Raw genomic sequence first — 21,290 nt, 5'->3', positions numbered from 1 at the left:
AACAGATGCACAAACAGCGTGAGGAGCACATCCAGCTGCTGCTCCGTGATTCTCGCGAGGCCCGTGAACAGGAAGCCGAGCTGAGGAGAGCTGAGTTGGCGGAAAATGTTTCTTTCAACCGGGCTTTCCTCGGGGTGTTTGGCGAACTTGTAAAAACAATGCGAGACAGATGCCAGTAAAAACATTTTTACAGTATTTTTGGGTAATTTGCTTTTTTGCACTTTTTAAAACTTTTTTTACTATATATATTATTTACATATTTTGTGAATATCTACATTTATATATTTCTTAATAAAGTTTGATTTCATTTGATTGTATGACTGATGCTTTTTATGCAGGGTGTGTTCATTGTCTTAACAATCAGTAGCGGATAATGAGTTTGACAATCACAGCTTTATTGCTTTGTGTACATGAAACAGGCAAGGGCAACAATTTAACTGTTATGACAGATATATTGCATCAGTGCATTGCGAGCATCTCTACCATCACACCCCTCCACACCCTCTGCCATTGCTGCCACTGGCTGCTGTGCAGCAGTAGCTGGCACATCCCATGTAGTGTCATATGTCTCTCCATAACTTTCACACAAATTATGCAGAGCGCAGCACACCAACACCATTGATTTCACAAGTTGGATGTCACAGTCATTCCTTTTCAGAAGGCAGCGCCATCTACCCTTAAGTCTGCCAAAAGCATTCTCAACAACAACACGTGTGCGACTGATATGTTGATTGAAGATCTGCTGCTCTTTTGTGAGGTTTCCGGTGTCCTGAAATGGCTTCAAAAGCCACTTTTGTAAGGGGTAGGCAGAGTCTCCAAGGATGTAATAGCCAGCAGGCATGGCACTGGTTGTCCTAACACCTGCTGGAAATAGATTTCCCCGGGTGGCCAACTCCCACAGCATGGACAGTCTCAGCACTCGAGCATCACGCATACTCCCAGGCAGTCCAGCCATTACATTCCAGAAGAGGCCCTTTCCGTCGACTACACCTTGGAGGATTATTGAGTGCCAGCCTTTGCGGTTGAAGTAGTCGGTGTGACACAGTCGTGGGGCAATGATGGGTATGTGGGAGCCATCAATAGCACCCACACAATGTGGGAGTCCCCATCTAGTCTGTATGTACTCTGCCATATCCCTGAATCGCCGTTCGTCTGGATAACGAATCTGCTCAGGTACCAGTAGTGTCTCTGCTGCAGCACAGAAATCCTGCACACACCTGCACACAGTTGTAGTGCTGACTCCAAACAGATGGCCTATGCTTCTGTACTCCGAGCCCGTAGCAAGCTTCCACAGTGCTATTGCCACTCTTTTGTGTACGGGCACACACTCTCGAAAAGTTGTGTCTTGTCGCTCCAGGGCTGGACGCAATTTGTTGCTGAGGGAGTCAAACGCTTCTCGGGACATCCTGAAGTTCTGTAGCCACTGTGTGCACGTGAACTCAGGAACAATAACGTCCCACCACTGAGACGCTCGTCGGAATGTCCACACTGAGGGTTTGCGACGGCTATTAGCCAACAACAAAGCCATCTGAAACGCACACACACAGAATGCATTTTTTACTGTGTTAGCTTTACACGCTTTACACATTTATCTCGGGGAGAAAGACCGATGTTAACTAGCGTTAGCTTAGCTTACCAGCCTGCGTCTTTTTCTCCCTCTCCTGTCGTCCTCGGCCTGATACTGCTGTATGGTCTCAAGGAGTCTCCGCTCCTTTTCTTGTGTTGTGTGTCTCGCAAACTGAAACCTTCTCTTGCTCTCTTCATTTGCACGTTTCCGGAATAAAAGCCATAACCCTAGCACAAGGTACACGAGTCCTTCCATCGCCATCTCGTCCATTGTTGTACGGTGTTGTGGTCGCAAACAAATGATGTCACGACACTACAACCCGCGCGCCAACAGCGACTCCACCCACATTGTGGTGGTCCACCATTGTAATGGAAACACAACGCGACCGTACCGTTCCGTTGCGAATCGATCCGTATCGAACCGTACCGCGCCAAGCAGGCCCTAGTGGAAATGCGCAATTTGTGTTTACCTGCGAGCTCTCTGTGTGCCGTCATCAGTCCCCTGTGATTCGAAATGCATGAGTGAGTTCTTCCCATCTCTCTCTGTCTGTTGTTTCTTACCAGTCTGTGATCGGGGATACTTATCGCCGATTGTCAGCCTGTGGTGCTGGTCGGTAACACGGGCTAACGCAGCGTAAGCATTAGCTTTTCCGCTATTGCTATTGTGGCTACTATGTTGGTCTCCGTGCTAATGGTTATGGTTGTTATGCTGGTCTTGAGTGCTGCGGAGGATTTCCAGTGAGTTTACTCCCTGAGTGAACTTTACAATCTTCGTTTTCCATCACGACCTGACTCCACTACATATGGCATGTGTCTCTCTGCTGGTATCGCCTTTCGGCCTCGTTACATTCACCATCGATCCTCTGTCTACAGCATTCCTGTGGTCTTTAGCTCTGTTCGTCTCCCCAAGCTTGGCTCGTAGACGCCTCGACGCGCAGTGGACCCTCGAGCCCTGTCATCGTAATAATCAAGATAAACTAACAACTAAGGAATTAGGGCCACAGAGAACAAATTTAAACATCAAACAACTGAAGTGTCTACAAAGGGAGGAAAAGCATATAACCAGGGATTTTCGCAAAACTGGTATGAATGGAAAACATGTCTAACAGGCTGTGAAGTAGCTCGCACCCTGTTCTGCTTTCCCTGCATTCTGTTACATCCTTAATGCTGTTCCCCATTTATATTCTAAAATGCAACACCTAAAATAAAATGCTGTCTGATGAATACAGAAATTATTGTGAGTGGGAAAGATTCACTTTATTTAATTAATGGTAAATCTGGCACCTCTCCATGTTTAAAGTTGTTTGTGAGGGCAAACTGAGAGATGACAATTTTTGTTGACCACAGTTAATTGTTCAGTCATTGTAGAGCTTTAACCAATATAATATTTACAAGATATATTGGTGCACAAATACTGTACAGTCTATAATGTAAAGACAAATATATATTTATGATTATATTTTCATTGGTTAAGTGACTTTTTTTTTATTTACCCACTGAAATGGTCACCTTGGATGTCATCACAATTGCCCCTCTGACTGTAACTCTCCGAGCTCATAACTTTCTTACAGAGAGACCCCGGTTGTTGTGATGGAGAATTTCCATGACACATTATAAATGGATCTTAAGATATAATGACAATATTTGTATTTAAGAAGCAAACCAGAGACTTCTAACCGCAATCAGGTCAGTATACATATACATGAATACCATGTATAAGCTGCATTCAAACTCTGAAATGACACTGATATCTGCATAAGATCTGTGAACTACCTGTCTAAGAAAAGTCCATTTTCAATTTCCAGGTAAATATTTTCAGTATAAGTTTCTTCTATTTGATGAGGCTCTGACAATATTCACTTTTCATTTTCAGAAATGAACATTTTAAATGAACATTTTAGTTTTTTGCTAAACTGCTAAAAGGTTATGCATGGATAAATGATTCCTCCTGTGAAGGCTGAATCATAGGACATCACAGACACATGCAGTGAGAAAAAATCGGATTGTAATGAAAATTCTGTAGCAACCATATACAAAACCAGAGTCAGAGGTTGTCCACGTCAGCATGCAAAACTCGTATATAAAGGTACACTTTCAGATGCATCCTTAAACATCACTGAGTGCGCAGTGAAATGTTCAGCCATTTGAATATGTTCTGCAGGGTTTGAGGGTGTACCTTCATGCCCACCAACATGCACTCTATTACTGTGTGCTGTGGATATTCTTGCTAACAGGGCAAGGGCAGTCATGGCCTGGTGGTTAGGGAACTGGTCTTGTGACCGAAGGGTCCTGGGTTCAATTCCCAGACCTGAGGCTATGACTGAGGTGCCCCTGAGCAAGGCCCTTAACCCTCAATTGCTCACTTGTATAAAAAATGAGAATAAAAATGTAAGTCGCTCTGGATAAGGGCGTCTGCCAAATGCCATAAATGTAAATGTAACAGAGGGTGCCAGTGACATCCTTTTTGTGTGTTTAGTTTTAAACTTCCTTGGAGTGGCTAAACCTGTAGACAAGAAAGCAACTTTCCTCAGAGTCTTGATATTCAGGAAGAGTTTATCTGACTGTCTTTATGCATTGCTACATGCAATGAGGGCAGTACACCAACTACCTGCATAGTCTTCACAGAACTGTAGTGTATTTTAATTAGTCAATTAGTCTCTTAACCCTGTCAACAATTTCCTTTTGACTCTAGATGACAGCTTTCCTCCTCCACTGTAGAATTTGTTTTTCTACCAATCTCACTGAACATACATACATACATAAACATTATGGCTTATATTATTAACCACCAGATTACCAGAAACCATCAGAATATGAGCATAGTTAAAAAGAGGTAAGGGGCGGGGGGACTGGAGTTTGCTAGTTTTGCTTCATCATCTTAAGACTCGAGGGGTAGATGACGAGGCCTTTGTTTGTCTGTCTGTGTGTGTGTGTGTGTGTGTGTGTGTGTGTCTTTCCTTAATTTATAGGGCCCTATGCAGCCTGTGTAAAGAGCATATAGGCCACGCCGGCTCTGTGTAGTTGTATCTAGAGTCAAAGCACAGAGCAAAATGCACTCAGGAAACTGATAACATCGATTTAAAGATTTGCATCAGAAGAAAAATGCAACTACGGTATAATGACATTACACAACCATATAAGTTGGCAAAACAATCTAACACATCCTTGCTGGTGCAATTCGAGTCTAAAGCCAACACTGATATCTTTGAGCTTGGCCCCTTTAGCTAGGTTTATACTTTACACATCACAACTGGCGTGAGGATGTGCGCGTCAAAAATCAATAGGCATGGCATTCATGGGAGAGTCGCTAGAAGGAAGCCACTGCTCTCTCAAGAAAACACAAAGTTGCCTGTTTAAACTTTGCCACTTGGACAAACCAGAGGCTTTCTGGACGTCCACTGAATTATTTGGCCACAATCACAGGCAAAATGTTTGGACAAAAGTCAACACTGCATATAAAGAGAAGAACCTTCTCCCAACAGTGAAGCATGGTGGTGGAGATGTGAAGGTCTGGGCCTGCTTTTCCACCGCCGAACCTGGACGACTCAATATTATTCAGGGAACCATCAATTCTCAGGACCATCAACAAATTCTTGACCAGAATCTCCTGGCAGCAGTCAGGGAGTTGAAGCTGGGACAGAAATGGATTAAGCAACAAGACCCAAAGCATTCCAGCAAAACTACCAAGGAATGTCTTAAAAGACAGAAGATTTGCACTCTGGATTTCCCATAGAAATACTGAGGCAAGATCTGAAGTGGGCGATATATGCCGGTTGTCCCAGGCTCTCTCAACTGGTGGAGTTCTGCAAAAAGGAGTGGGCATAAATCCCAAAAAGCAGATGTCAGACACTCATTTGAGGTTACAGAAGACGTTTGGTTGAAGTTGTGGCTGCAAAAGGAGGTACCAGAAGATACTAACTAAAAGATTTCACATTTGTGCTTGGCGGATTTTCAGTTTTTGGAGAGAGAAATTACTTTTGTTGATTAAATAATGAAAATATACATATTTTTTCAGCGTGTCCCTTATTTGGAAGATGTGCATTTCATATTGAGATTTGAATTGTTCGTTTTATAAGGGCTGGGTATTGACTCAAATTCCAAGAATCGATCCGATTCCGATTCTGAAGATTAAGAATCGATTTAATCCGATTTAATAGATTCGATCCAATTCGGGGTTTAGTGTTATTAAAAATGTATTTGAGCTGTTTTCTGACTGTGTACAGAAGCAACATGTTAAAACTAGTATTATATCGATATTAATCAGCAAATAGTTACTGGTAGTTGGTAGTTACTTATGGCTGGAAGACTGGTGAAAAGGGTAGCCTAATCATAAATCCACCTTCAAGAAAGGTAATCCAGGACAATAAACAGAGGACATCTTTGAGGTGTCTATATCTGCAACAGTGGACTCCTACTGGGACAGTAACCAGTGCATTATTATTATGATTGAAATAATTAAGAATTCACCCAAAAGCTGTTGCTACCAAATGCATTTTTATTTTAAAAGTGCTCACACTTAATAAACTGAAAGTATAAAATGTAAACGTGTATTTTTCTTTAAAGTGAGAATATAAGAACAGAACTGTTACGTTGAGGACCCCGACCCCTCCCTTTTGGGCGTGTGTTTACGTCGTCTGCGTCTACTCGTCTGCGTCTGTGGATCTCCGTGGGTGCGGGTGCGTCTTGTGATAATCCGTCTCACCTGTGGCTCGTCTCGTCACCACGAGGGGTTGATGTGGTTTGTCTATTTAATGTGCGTTCGTGCAGTGTCCTGTGCTCGTCGTTGTTTGAGTCAAACATGTTCTATGTAAACGTGTTTTATGTGCGCTGTCTGCGCTTCGGTAAATGTAATAAACGTAACGATTTGGAAAGTGCAAAGGATTCTATCTCGTCCGGCGCCTTAAGCCCAACGTTACAAGAACATTTTAAACTTTTTAAAACTGTAAAAACACTGGGTAAACGGTCAGTGACACGGACTAACTGTAAATAGTCACTGACACTGGATAAACTGTCCTTCTGTTTTTAGATTGCCAATTTGACTATCGTCGTTACCGTCACTGTCCGACGCCATGTTGTTTTACAGTTAGACTGAGCACGCATGCGTGAATTCAGTGACGAGGCGGGGGTAAAAGTTCACAAAAAAAAATCGATCATTGGACGTGCGAATCGATGATCAGATCATCATATGCGAATCGATTCTGAATCGAAAAATCAATTTTTTCAACACAGGCCTAGCTATCATTGATTAGTTATAGACTGCTTTGACATGGTTATGGTTTCAACAACATTTTACATCGGCTACAAATATTTATGCTGTAGGGTTTATATATATTTATTTAATTAATTATATAAAAAATTATTAAAATTGTTATTTAAGTATATAAGGCATGTGAGGCAGTGTGGTTGACAAGGTCACCAAACTGTCTAAACCTTCCTCTATATGCAGCATCCAATTTCTGGCACCTTAATTGTATTCAGTATACAAACTCCAACTTGTGTCCCACAAAGCAAGTGAATATGCATTAGGATACATTAATATATGTGCATTAATATATGTGTATGTTCGTGTATGTGCCAAGATGTAGTCCGGTTGGTTGTGGGGGGTTTCCATCCCATAATGTATTCAGTATATTTTTAGCTAACTGGTTGGTCTTTCATCTCATTATATGGTGGAGGATTTTCTGCAGGTGGAGAATTTGCTGTGGTGCTGCTGATGGCAAACAGTCCCTGTAAAATAAAGAGTATTTGTTAAGAACTTTCTCTGCACTGAGATTAAGTGAACATAGTCTATGTAAAGGAAAACATAGGAGGCATAGTGTCAGTGTAACGCTTGGGTGTGGGAAGCAGGCACCAAGACGATTACGGTGAACAACGAACATTTAATGAGACTATACGAATAAGCTCAGTGCAGAGCGCAAGCAGCACATTAACACACTCACGCTGACACGTAGCTTTAGACAAAGACGAGCACACGACACGAACGCACATTAAATAGGTGAGTTACACAGACCCACGTGACCACGAGACAAGGCACAGGTGTAACAAACGAACACGCTCACAAACAACCCACACCCACGGAAGTACAAACATGGACATAACTGCACGCAGACGACATAATGACACGCCCACAGAGAAGGGTCCGGAGCTGTTCCGTGACAATCAGATTATGGTAAATTATGGTAATAGTGAACCTCACTACTCTAGTCAGGTAGGTATTCAACTACACAGAGAAGTAATCTAAATTAATTTTATACGGATTAAGAACTACTGGTTTTAAGATGAATTGTCAACCTGAGAACAACCTGAAACAATATACTTTTATAAAAAGTATAACAAATTGAATATATATATATTATATATATATATATATATATATATATATATATATATATATATATATATCAGTCCCACCAGGATTTCGCGGGCCTTTTTTGTGATTGTTGCGGGCTAAAATGTTTGATGTTGCGGGTGTTTTTCAAAAAAATTGCGATGGAAGTTGTGGTGTGTTTTTGCTTTTTTGTGAGTACATTACAATAGGGAGTAAATGTTGTATGGTTTCCTCTATTTAGTAGTACATTTTAATTATCTATTTACCTATTTATTCAGGGTTGCCAACTTTTCAAGATCGCTTGAAGTGAGATTTGAACCTGGAGGGGGTGGCGAACATTAATTGTTGACGGGGGGGCGGGGTTAGCGAACGTAAGTTGTTACCAGGCGGCCTGTAAAATGGACACAAATTAAGTATTATATCGAGATCGATCGCCAGTGGTTGGCGCCAGAGCGAACTAGTAACTCATAGATATGGATCAGAGATAAATAAACTTTATCTCAGTTTAAAGTTTAAACTTATAAACTTTATCTCAGACCCTCGCCACTTGCGTGCGCTGCAGTGACTTCGCGGGCTACCGTTGCATTGTGGGGAATGTAGTGTTTGTGCGTGCAAAACACCATCGGGCGGCTGTGGCCTGTGGGCCGGTTCTAATAGTAATTAAATATCATCCAGGGGGCCATAGATAATCAATTCGCGGGTCGGATCTGGACAGTTTATCCCCGCTTTCATGTAGTGTACTGGGATACTGCTTTTCCCGATCTTTTTGCCGTTATTTTCGTCGCTCATGCTGCTTTCAGTCTGCTCCTCTTGAATGTATATACGGAAGTAAGGCGGGAGTTTGTCGACATCACATCAATACGACATCAGTGATTGGTCAAATTTGCGGGAAAGTTGCGGTGATTGGCTGAAGTTGCAACACCGCCCTGAATTCGCGCCCTGTATTTTAGTATTTCAGAAACTGCTGATCTACTGCGATTTCCATGCACAACCATCTCAAAGGTTTACAGAGATATGGTCCGAAAAAGAGAAAATGAGTGGCAGTTCTGTGAACGCAAAAGCCTTGTTGATGCTAGATGTCAGAAAATGGCCAGACTGGTTCAAACTAATAGAATGGCAACAGTAACTCAAATAACCAGTCTTTACAACCAAGGCATGCTGAAGAGCATCTCTGAACGCACAACACATCGAGCCTTGAGATGGATGGGCTACAGCAGCAGAAGAACACACCGGGTGCCACTACTCTCTAAGAACATGAAATTCGAGCAGGCTCACCAAAATTGGACAACAAAAGATTGGAAAAATGTTGCTTGGTCTGATGAGCCTCGATTTCTGCTGCGACATTCAGATGGTAGGGTCAGAATTTGGCGTCAACATAAAAGCATGGATCCATCCTGCCTTGTATCAACAGGTCTGGCTGCTGGTGGTGGTGCAATGGTGTGGTGAATATTTTTCTGGCACACTTTTGACCCATTAGTACCTATTGAGCATCGTGTCAATGCCACAGCCTACCTGAGTATTGTTGCTGATCATGTCCATCCCTTTATGACCACAGTGTACCCATCTTCTGATGGCTATTTCCAGCAGGGTAACGCGCCATGTCATAAAGTGTGAATCATCTCAGACTGGTTTTTTTAACACAACAATAAGTTCACTGTACTTGAATGGCCTCCACATTCACCAGATCTCAATCCAATAGAGCACCTTTGGGATGTGGTGGAACGGGAGATTCGCATCATACATGTGCAACCAACAAATCTGCAGCATGTGCGTGATGCTATCATGTCAATATGGACCAGAATCTCTGGGGAATGTTTCCAGTACCTTGTTGAATCTGCCATGAAGGATTAAGGCAGTTCTGAAGACAAAAGGGGGTCCAACCCGGTACTAGCAAGGTGCACCTAACAAAGTGGTCAGTGAGTGTGTGTGTGTTGGTGTGTGTATATAAACACACACACACACTATATTGCTAAGAGTATTCACTCACCTTGCTTGAATCACATATGGGTTTAAGTGACATCACATTCCTATTCCATAGGGTTCAATATGATGGTGGTTTTTTGTGAGGTCACATACTGATGTTGGACGAGAATGCCTGGCTCTCAGTCTCCGCTCTAATTCATCCCACAGGTGTACTATTGGGTTGAGGTCAGGACTCTGTGCAGGCCAGTCAAGTTCATCCACACCAGACTCTGCCATCCATGTCTTTATGGACCTTGCTTTGTGCACTGGTGCACAGTCATGTTGGAAGAGGAAGGGGCCAACTCCAAACTGTTCCCACATAGTTGGGAGCATGGAATTGTCTAAAATGTCTTGGAATGCTGAAGCATTCAGAGTTCCTTCCACTGGAACTAAGGGGCCAAGCCCAGCTCCTGAAAAACAACCCCACACCATAATCTCCCTCCACCAAACTTTACACTTGGCACAATGCAGTCAGACAAGTACCGTTCTCCTTGCAACTGCTGAACCCAGACTCGTCCATCAGATTTCCAGATGGAGGAGCGTGATTCATCACTCCAGAGAACGCGCCTCCACTGCTCTAGAGTCTAGGGCCGGCGTGCTTAACACCACTGCATCTGACGCTTTGAATTGCACTTGGTGATGTATGGCTTGGATGCAGCTGCTCAACCATGGAAATCAATTCCATGAAGCTCTCTGCACACTGTTCTTGAGCTATTCTGAAGGCCACATGAAGTTTGGACGTCTGTAGTGATTGACTCTACAGCTGACAGTTGACTTTGAAATATTTAGGAGCAAGGAAATTTCACGACTGGAATTGTTGCACAGGTGGCATCCTACAGCACACGCTGCAGTATTTTCTTACCTGTTGGCTTTGATCAGTAGGGAAGGAATTGACCAATGGATGACGTTCCTCTGGGTTTGGAACCACTGTGACAATATTCACCTGAGGCACAGAAAAATACAGAGTGCTTCACATGTTGTATAGTTTATATAGCAGAGTCACTATACAGCCCACGGTGAATGCTTATAAATACAAAATGCAGATAATGTGACATTATAATGCAATAGCTTTTATAAACAATTATCTATGTAATACTCACAGCGGGTTCAGATATGCAGGTGGCTTTGCAGGCGAAGGCTGAGTTCGAAATGGAGATGATGAACTGAAGCACATGGAACACCAGCAACACACCACATATCCCTTTGCTCACCTGCAAAATGTTTGAATATTGAATATTGTGATATACAAAACATGCAGTTTGTCAAACAAAACTCAGATCTATTACAGATGTGCAAACTGTTTTGTCAGGTGTGCAACTGTAACCTACATTTTGGTAGTAGTACGGAGAATAATGAAAGAAATCGAAGGCCAAATCTAAGGAAAGTAGGATGATGCCTATTCCTGCACATATGGTGCTAAACACATTAAGCACCAAAGAGCCGTTCACCTAAAACCATAAAAGCAAAATCATTACAGTGTAAAGCAAGCTGTTTTACAGGGGCCAACAGACAATTATCAACAACTTTAAATACTTTTACAGGTGGGGAAAAATGTAATACACAATATGACTTACATGTAAAAGGTCATTAAAAGTATATTTAGGATGATATTTTACATATTTTGCTCGTATATCTTATTAAACTTATTACTATTTTAGGTCATGTTCTAACTAGGTAGTGTTATTGGCTTGGCATATTACTGGTGAAACAGATCATTTGTAATTACTGGCTTTCAAATCTTTCAAGTAAAAAAAACTTTGATTTTAATATTTTAATTCCTGCAAAAAGTGAAATGTTAATTGTTCATACCACACAGCGATGAAGTTTGTTGCTTGCCGCAACAGTGAGTGAGCCAGCAATGATGTACTGGGAGGGAACAAAAAAGGGAATGGGATTGAGATTGAGATTAAGATTGCAGTCAGAAAGTGTTTATTTAATCATATTTATTTGTGCCATGTTGAAAATGTGAATACTTACAAACAAAGAGCCCCAAAAAGTGACACCAGAGATGCAAGTGATGGTTTCAAACTGGACTAATAGCACAATACCAAACAACATGGTCATCATACCAATCATTATTTGGACTGTCTGTGGAGAAAAGCATTTTGATAGGTTATATAAAAATCTTTAGGATACAGCAGCTAACGTTGTGAACTTGCCATTTGCTATTTTAAGTTCATGAGTTCCAATAAATTAGCATACAAATCTACAAACTACAGAACTTGAAGCATTTAAAGAATTAACAGTGGATATCTTAATCTACTTTTGTAAATGTTATGTAGCATAATAGTAACAGCATTTTTATCCTGTGGATACACATGAATTTGAAACAAAAAGATTGTATCTCTGCGACACAGTTGAAACAAAGTAAAACATTCAAAATGACACAAATATATATAGCTACATACACCTATTAAAATGATTTTTTAAGTACTACCTATCAAGTGTTTGCTATGTGTGAAGATTTGAGCGCAAGTAGTAAAATCGGGAGGGCGGCACGGTGGTATGGTGGTTAGCACTGTCGCCTCACAGCAAGGCGGTCTGGGTTTGATTCTCGGTCTGGGCTGCTCTGTGTAGAGTTTGCATGTTCTCCCTGTGCCTGCGTGGGTTTCCTCCGGGTACTCCGGTTTCCTCCCACAGTCCAAAGACATGCGTGTTAGGTTGATTGATCATGCTAAATTGCCCGTAGGTGTGAGTGCGTGCGTGTGTGTTAGCCATGTGGTGGACTGGCGACCTGCCCATGATGTACCCTGCCTTCGCCCGGAGATGTTGGGATTGGCTCCAGCCCCCTGTGATCCCGACTAGCGGGATTAAGCGGTTCAGATAATGGATGGATGGACAGTAAAATCGGGTATCACGCAAATCGGGTAGTGTCCAGCTTCCGTTAACAAAACTTCCTGGTCCGTGTCACTTGTCTCATTATTATTATATGCTGTACTTGTGTCTGGTGTTGTCTGTGTATTTAAGTGTGTGTGTTGTAAGCTTTCTTTGTCAGTCTTTATTTCCGTACTGTGTTGATGAATAAAAGCGAAACTACAAAGATGCTCTCGACTTGGCATCATGCTTCAGGCCTCGCGCATTACAGAAATCACATCAATCAGTTAAAAAGTGACATCACAATGGGGGTCCCCCCCCCCCCCACCCCCCCCCACCCCCCCCCCACCCCCACCCGCACTCCTCCCAATAATCAACAATCATTAACACTGTACTTACTCCTAATGCCTTTGGCTCTGCTTTCAGAAATTTCTGAAGTGGACCAAAACCAGCAACACGTCCTGTTTCAGCTGTTGCCGTTGGTTGGGACATAACATGAGTCACAATGGTGAAGCCATTCCCCGTGTTATGCATTGGTATAGAAGTGCTGGCCATTTTTAATGCAGGTTACACTGTTCACCTATGAAAGACCACACACCACCACATTGTCAGAGGACCACAAGCACGGACGTAATTGGGGGGGACGGGGGGGGGGGACATGTCCCCTGCACTTTTTCAAAAGCCGGTTTTGGTAAACCCAAAAGTGTGTATTTACCTCTATAATATTTATTGGGTAAGGCTGTTCCAGTGTTGTGTAAGTTTAGCAGCGAGCCATTGAATGGGACTATTTTAACTGGCGAAGTGTTTTTAACCCAACAGGTCGTATTTTCTCGTCCTCTTTAACTCAAAATCTTTCAATAAACAGCGATAATGGAACTGTGGTATAATCGCAATAATACACTCGAGGTTCGTGCTATAACGTGTAATATTGGCACTGCTGTGCTGCGGTCGTAGATCAGTAGCTACAGCAGTGTCAATATTACACGTTATAGCGTGTCAATATTACACGTTATAGCACGAACCTCGAGTTTATTATTGCGATTATTCACATTCACAACACAATACATACAAATATTTCACGCCATTAAACAAACACATAGAAGGCGATGCAAACTGTAGTTACATTACGTCTAACCAATTGCAGTGCGATAAAATTACTGACGCTGAATTCTTCACAGCTTCTTTGCTAAAGACGTTATACAAAGAAAAAGATTGAGATGAACTACATGAAAGTCAGCGCTCACACAGTTACCGCGATATTAACAATCATTATGCAGTAAACCTTCTCTCCATTCCTGTAATATTTTCTGTTTTGTCCCACCTCCCCATGTCCTGTTTTTCCGATTCCCGTGCAGCTGTCCACTGCCGTGAGTCTTCCAACCACACATATTACACGGATAAGACGACATATGTTCTAGTTCTGTTAGTCTACCGCTTAATGTGAAACAGCAAAACAATTTTAGGGGGTTTAACGACGGTCACAACGTACACGGAACATGCGATAAAAGTTATTTTCGTTGGATTTACCACAAGAAATTGAAGACCAATCAAACATACCAGTGAAATTGTTCTTCTTCTCGGACTGCAGCTTTGTATCGGTTCTTTCCCAAGTAGTTTCTCTTCTGTTGCTCACAATCCAGAGTTCCGAAGAAACCGTTAGATGTTGTTTCCCACAATTGACGCAGATATTCTGGTAAAGGGGCGTTCGCGGTCTCATATTACAAAATCCCGCGTTGAGAAACAAGACGTTCTTATGTACAGGCAGGCTACATTCAAGAATGTCTGCCTCCAACTTACAAAGGGTGTTCACATACAGTACCTGGTTCAAAGGTGTGTGTGTGTGAGAGAGAGAAGTGCATCATACAATAATCAATGTGTTATTGATTGAAATCTTTAATGTAGATTTTTAAAGTAATTTACATATTATGTAAATTAATTTATGCGATCCATGACACATAATAAAATATTACATTTCCATCACAGTTGTCAACTCAGAAAAGAATACAAATAAGTTCAAAAGTACCCTGAAACTAATACTCAAGAATACAATACAATGTTATAACATACAAAATAAAAAAATACTTTATAATTTGTCATTATTTTATTGTTTGTTTCCTTTTTATTATCTTTAATTTCTTTTAACATTTTCTTTTTGTCTTATCTTTGCTTCCTATTAATGTTTCTTTTTATTTATTCTGTAAAGTACTTTGAGTTGCATGTATGTATGAAAGGTGCTATACAAATAAAGATTTATTATTATTATTATTATTATTATTATTAATAATAATAATAATAATAATAATAATAATAATAATACAATTTAATTCTATTACTAGACAAAACAATTAAATGTGAAATATAACCTCTTCATACAAGTGCTGCATGATTTGGTTAAATTTAGGTGGATTTCAAAGACTTGAGTCTTCATTTGGCATTTGAAAGGTATTTCAGGTCTTCATATGTACTTCTATAAGTCCTATTTGATATCGTCACGGGACAGCTCCTGACCCCTCCTTTTGGGCGTGTGTTTATGTCGTCTGCGTCTGGTTATGTCCATGTTTGTATTTCCGTGGGTTTGGGTCGTTCGTGGGTATGTTCATCGGTCTCACCTGTGCCTCGTCTCGTGATCACTGGGGATTGTGTAGTTCGTCTATTTAATGTGTGTTCGCGCAATGTCTCGTGCTCGTCTTGGTCTAAAGCTCGTGCCGTGTGAGTTTTTCATGTAGTGTGCTTGCGCTACCCGCGCTGGACTTTATTCATTGTGTTTAGAATAAATGTTTGTTTGTCAATATTAAACGCTCGTCGTGTCTGCCTCCTCCCACCGTAACAGATATTCATGACCTGCTTATCAGATAGACCGATCATGCTCATTGCTCAAACTGGTGAGTGGACTGGTGACTGTAGGGGTCTGCACCATATTTTTATTTTTATTTTTTTTTTTATTTAACCTTTATTTAACCAGAAAAACCTCATTGAGATTAAAAATCTCTTTTTCAAGAGTGTCCTGGCCAAGACAGGCAGCAGTACATTCACAATTTACAATAAAAACAATCATACATAAAGACAATAACAAGTTTTCAATACATCAGAACATAGAATCAAGACAATAAGTCAAATCAATTAATCAGTCAAAACATTTGCAACTAGAAGCATCCACCTCCAAGTTGCTCAACATCCTCTTAAAAGAGCCCAAAGAAACCAGATCTTTAAGTTTCAAGTCTTTTTGTAGCTCATTCCAAGTAAATGGAGCTGCAAACCTAAATGCCTTTTTTCCCAGTTCAGTTCTAACTTTAGGAACAGACAATAAAAAAAGATTCTGGGAGCGTAGATTGTAAGAATCAATACTCCTTTGACTGATATAGGTCAGAAGGTAGGATGGGAGTAGACCTAAAATAGACTTATAAACTAAAATAGACCAATGATATTTTCTACGAGCATACAACGAAGACCATCCAACACGCGCATACAGCATACAATGATGTGTAAGAGATTTAAAATTGGTGATGAACCTCAGAGCTCCGTGATAGACAGTATCCAGAGACTGTAAGCTTTGAGAAGAGGCGTGCATATACAAAACATCACCGTAATCTAATACAGATATAAATGTAGCAGAAACCAGTCTCTTTCTAGATTCAAAAGAGAGACATGATTTTATTCGAAAGAAAAAACCTAACTTGAGTTTTAATTTTTTAACAAGTTGCTGAATCTGAGCAGTAAAAGAAAGAGAACTATCAAGTAAAATGCCTAGATATTTATACGTAGGAACAAGTTCTATCTGAGTTCCTTGAGCAGTAATAATTGAAGGCAGGTTTGAAAGTTTAGATTTTGAATTTGAAAACATCATAACTTATCCCATAATTGCTGCAATTTATTACCCAAAAAGTTCTGATAATGTTTGATAGTTCTTCAAGAAAGCATCGCTTTCTTGTTGGGATTTGGAACTTTTTGGTCTCTACAGTAAAACCCAGGTGAAATGAAGCTGTTCTGCTTTTCACCGTTTCAGAGGGAAACGGTGCGCCTCCTTCTGGCAAACAAAGGCTATTTGGGTCTTTACAGTGGCGTCACTCCGCCCACGCGGCACACTGCACGTAGGGCACCAAATCTCGTGAAAAATCATCATAATAATTTTCTATCATAATAACAACATAATTAAAATAAAATATGTAAAGCATGTTAATTGATATAAGTAATGCCAGGTTGCTCGAGGAAAAATACGAATCTCCTGTGTGGCAGTTCTTCTGTTATTTGTGAGTTATTGTACGGATCTTTTTTAAATAATGGTGGTGGTATTTATTTATTATTTAAACATTATTTTATTATTTATTACAATTTTTTATTATTTTATTTATTTATTTTAATGTTTGGTGCCATTGTTAATGAAAAACAATAATTTGGTGTTTTATCAAGATTTTGATTTCTCCCCTTATTTATTTGCAACATTCAAAACATTAATACTTTATTTTGGAAATAAAGAGAAACGCACTGACAAATGAGTTATTGTTAATGTCCAGTGGGCACCACAAACCATTTGTGCTTTACGCCCCAACCAGAAGCTGTGGATGACTCCAGAGGTGTGTAGGCTGCTGAGAATCCGGGACAAGGCCTTCAAGTCAGGGGACACAGCAGGCCTCAGAACAGCTAGAACCAAGCTCAACCTCAACCCTAATCCTATCCTAACCCAACCCTAATCCTAATCTTAACCCTAACCTGGAATCAGTGTTTTTCCAACTCCTGGTCTGGAAACCAGATGTCACACATTACATTACTCTTTTTTGCTGATGTTAGATGAAGTGATGTCGTTCAAATGTGTTCGAGCAGGAAACCACAAAAGGTGCAGTGCAGGCCATCTCGAAGTGGGAATCACCCACACATACAGTACATTAACATTAATACATTCAGAGCCCATGCTATGAAACTACATGCTATAACGCATTTTATTTTTGTTAATGTGGGATGAAAAGTACTTTGAAAAAAGAGCTGAAAAAATTGAAAGCCTCACCAATAACACAAAAAACGTAGATGGACATGAACTGTTCCCTGTACTGTAATGTCCAAATTGAAGATTAAAGTCATTTGTCCTGGGATACTCACCGGGGACTCATCACAGCAGGTGGCCCTGCAGCCAAACGCTGAGATGCAGATGGAGATGAACTGAAGCAGTGAGAACAGTAGAAGAACTCCACTGAAAACCATTTTTATATGCGTCTTAATCAATGGCCTTAATAGAAATGTAAGAGTTTTTTTTGCACTTGCATCCTCTTCCACCTTAGCGCAGCATGTTCGTTGATGCAAAAGAAAACATCACCAGCCTTGTCTTTAACCTTTTATTAAAAGCAAGTTAAAACACAGAGTGCTGTGGAGAGAACACACAACAAAAGCCTAACTACTCTACTCTGTAGCTTTATGTGGAGGTCTCTAAACAAACATTTTCCAGCTCTCCTATATATATAGTTCTTATGAAAGTACTCAAGTGTTGAAACTTCCTGTGGACCATCCTGTTGTCTGTTACAGAGAACACACTAATATGCTGCTTAACCATTGTAATGCCCCTGTGACGGGTTTAGCAGAAGAAATTCTGGAGTGGACACTGACGCCAGCTCGGGAAGTCCTTATCTCAGAACAAACGTGCATCTATTTAGCCAGAGTCATTTCAGACAGAAAGCTAATACAGAGGCAATCATAAAAGATCTTAAAATTTCCTGCAACCTTCCCTTGTCCCTGATTGAGAATCCCAATTTTAGACATTTTATGTCTGTTGTGGAGGATAAATACTCCCCTGTAAGTTGGAGAACAGTGACGAGGTATGTTAGCAGTCTGGTGTTAAGTGAAGAGACCGTCGTCATCAAGTTTAGAGAAGGCAGAATCTGTATCAGTGACAGTGGACATTTGGACTGACAAAAATATGCGTGTATTTTTAGGTGTGACCGCTCATTTTATGTAGTTGGAAAAGACAAGCGTTGGGCCACAGTCTGTTCTGTTAACCTGCGATAGACTTTCTGGGTCCCACACTGGAGAAAGAATCACTGACAAGTTTGAACAGATCTGTGATAACTTTAACATAAAGCATAAACTTGATTACATTATCTGTGATAATGCTTCCAACATGAAAAGGGCCTTCGCAGTATGTTTCCCATCAGTAGCCTAATCTGAGAGTGAGGAAGAGGAGGAAGAAACCCCTAGCATGTGGGAGGCAATGAATGGTGATCACCAAACGGTTCTGGCATCAGTTCAGTCTAACTGCAGAAAACAGCATCTTCAGTGCTTTGCACATGCTGTACAGCAGGTGGTTCAAGATGGGCTAAAAGAAACCAACATACTGAACAGTCCACTGGGAAAAGTCAGTAAATTGTGTAGTCTTCTTTACTCCTCTTGTAGACTACAGGAAGCGTTTGAGGGTTACGGTTAGAGTATGGTACTGACCGTAGTCTTCCCTCAGCAACATCTGTCAGGTGGAATTCAACATTATGACTTGTCCAGATCCTTCTTGAGGCACAAGGACATAAAGAGCTGTGCTCAACACCCGGGGAATACCGGCTGAAATAGCTTGTGGATGTGTTGGAGCCATTTCTTCAAGCCCCTGACCTGACACAACGGGAGAAGGTTGAGACTCTTAGTGCAGCCTTCCCTGTGTTCTCTCACTCAACAAGCACCTCAGCAGGATCCACTGTCCGCCATCTTGGTGGATTGGTGAAAGCTTTAAGAGCATCACTAAACTACCATTTCCAGTGGATTTTTGTAAATATGAGAATGGAACATTCAGGTGGACATAGTGGATAACTGCCTTTTGTAGACACAGTCTACATTCTGTTTGTCCATCTGGTCCCATCCTTCTGCCTGTTCTGGCTGGATCATGATGTCTGGCACCAGATGACATCAAGAATACATTAAAAGAGAGAGAGTACTGGATAAAGAAAAATACTGCAGAAACATTGACAAACTGTCAAAATGCAACTTTCACACAAATAAACATAAATGTGTGTGTGCTGTGCTTTTTATATAGTGAAATATATATAAAAAGTAATATATAGCTGTATAGATTGTATTTTCTAAAATTATTTTTCTTTTTTCAGTCCTTGCAACAGCAGAGATGGAACAAGTCCCACTTCCTGAGAGGAGCAGTGGAGATGATGAACAGGAAGTAGTAGCTAAGTCCTTCTTAAATTACAGGCAGAAAAGTAAGAGAAAGCCAATGAGTGCTGTTACGACTACTCTAGGCAATAGCCCTAAAGCCTGCTTTATACCTCCGGACACGGACGAATTTCGTCCGTCCGTACCAAACGTAGCCTCCGTAGGGGGCCACTATACCTCTTTCCGGTTCCAACGTTGTTATGATTTTTTAAAATACATCCTCTAGAGGGCAGTATAGTCAAATTTCCGGCACCGGCGCACCAGCAATCTCCTCCCAGCTGTTTTTGCATCGCTGTTTATTGCGATGACCTGGCACCGTAGCAGAATGTAGCCTCTAACCAACTCGCAAAGTTTCTCTTTTAACTCGAGCGTCATTTTTTAAAGTCCAGTACTCTTCTTCATTGATTTTCCCGAATTGGTGTACGTCCGATGCTTCTGACTCTCTACTGCCCCCTGATTTCCTGTTTATATTGCTCCGTTGCTACGGATTCGTAAGGCCCATTCACACCCTACGGTAATTACGGATACGGACCCTTTCGTCCGGTTCCGGAGGTCGTTTCATCCGTCAGTGGGTCCGTTGCCAGAGCGCTTACGAATCGTGTCCATTTTCCCCACTGTACCTGATGCATGTTTAAAGAAATTAAAGTAAATGACAATAACCTTCCCTAACTACCTATACAAAACAAAGAAAACGGGATAACCAAAAGAGCGTCGTTGTCCTTTTTTCCTGTCTGGGCCGAATTAACAAGCACAACTATTTACACAGATATTTACACTTATACACACTATTTATATACATATTAGGGTTGCAACGGTATGAGATTTTCACGGTATGATAACCGTCTCAGACAATACCGTGGTATCACGGTTATCACGGTATCACAGTTTGTTTGTATATTATTAAAAGATACACTGACCCTTAAAGAAATTACAACAAGTTTTTTTTGTTCAATTAACTATTTATTGTAGAAACCTGGAACAATTGTATACAAAATGTCTCCTTTAAATAAAAAAAAGCTGTACACATGTTTATATAAATACTGCAAAATTTGAGAAACCTAAATCATGGATTTCAGTATAATTATTTAAGTTTAAATAATTTAATATCTGATAAACTGAGCCTGGTCAGTGTCTGATCAACAACTGTTGTAAACGTCCGTTGTACTGCCAAGTTAGAATATAACCAGATACTGCAGAAAGAGAGGATTTATTTCTGACATGACCCTCACAATAGAGATTTCTATTTTAAGGCTTTCACACCGAGTCTGGTTTTAACATATGAAAAACAGGCACGTTAGAATTTGAAAATGAACGCATGTAAATTAATGGCGTCTTTCACATCCAGTGAAAGCAAGGACCATAAAAGCTAGGTTTATACTTTCACTAGTGACCGTAGCGCGCGACTCCGCACAGTTCTTTTGTATTACGTTAACAAATACGAGCCTCTTGTAATTCCAGGACTAAACATGAGAGAACGTGAAGACGTTGAGAT

At 40.8% G+C, this 21,290-nt stretch overlaps 2 protein-coding genes across 3 annotated transcripts; both read right to left on the bottom strand.

Annotated features, from left to right (window-relative positions):
* Positions 1–363: 363 nt before the first annotated feature.
* LOC143522116 (uncharacterized) lies at positions 364–5,900 on the bottom strand. The gene is made up of 2 exons (XM_077015845.1): positions 1,637–5,900; positions 364–1,528 (listed from the first exon to the last, which is right to left on the bottom strand). The coding sequence occupies exons 1-2, from the start codon at positions 1,835–1,837 to the stop codon at positions 434–436; spliced, it is 1,296 nt and encodes a 431-aa protein (XP_076871960.1). The 5' UTR covers positions 1,838–5,900; the 3' UTR covers positions 364–433.
* Positions 5,901–6,041: 141 nt separating this feature from the next.
* On the bottom strand, positions 6,042–14,422 carry LOC143522121 (membrane-spanning 4-domains subfamily A member 12-like). Of its 2 annotated transcripts, none has more exons than XM_077015850.1 (8): positions 14,228–14,422; positions 13,070–13,250; positions 11,834–11,944; positions 11,666–11,722; positions 11,185–11,304; positions 10,957–11,067; positions 10,719–10,799; positions 6,042–7,293 (listed from the first exon to the last, which is right to left on the bottom strand). In XM_077015850.1, exons 2-8 carry the CDS (start codon positions 13,223–13,225, stop codon positions 7,201–7,203), a joined length of 729 nt encoding a protein of 242 aa, XP_076871965.1. In that variant the 5' UTR covers positions 13,226–13,250; positions 14,228–14,422; the 3' UTR covers positions 6,042–7,200. The 2 variants fall into 2 exon arrangements, with proteins under 2 accessions (XP_076871965.1, XP_076871966.1); XM_077015851.1 differs by lacking the exon at positions 14,228–14,422 and adding an exon at positions 13,992–14,109.
* Between the last annotated feature and the right edge of the window lie 6,868 nt (positions 14,423–21,290).

This window comes from Brachyhypopomus gauderio, chromosome 8, assembly GCF_052324685.1.
Source record: "Brachyhypopomus gauderio isolate BG-103 chromosome 8, BGAUD_0.2, whole genome shotgun sequence".
Lineage (NCBI taxonomy): Eukaryota > Metazoa > Chordata > Actinopteri > Gymnotiformes > Hypopomidae > Brachyhypopomus > Brachyhypopomus gauderio.
The sequence above is the reverse complement of the archived record's forward strand: the minus strand, read 5'-3'. Positions and strand labels throughout refer to the sequence as shown.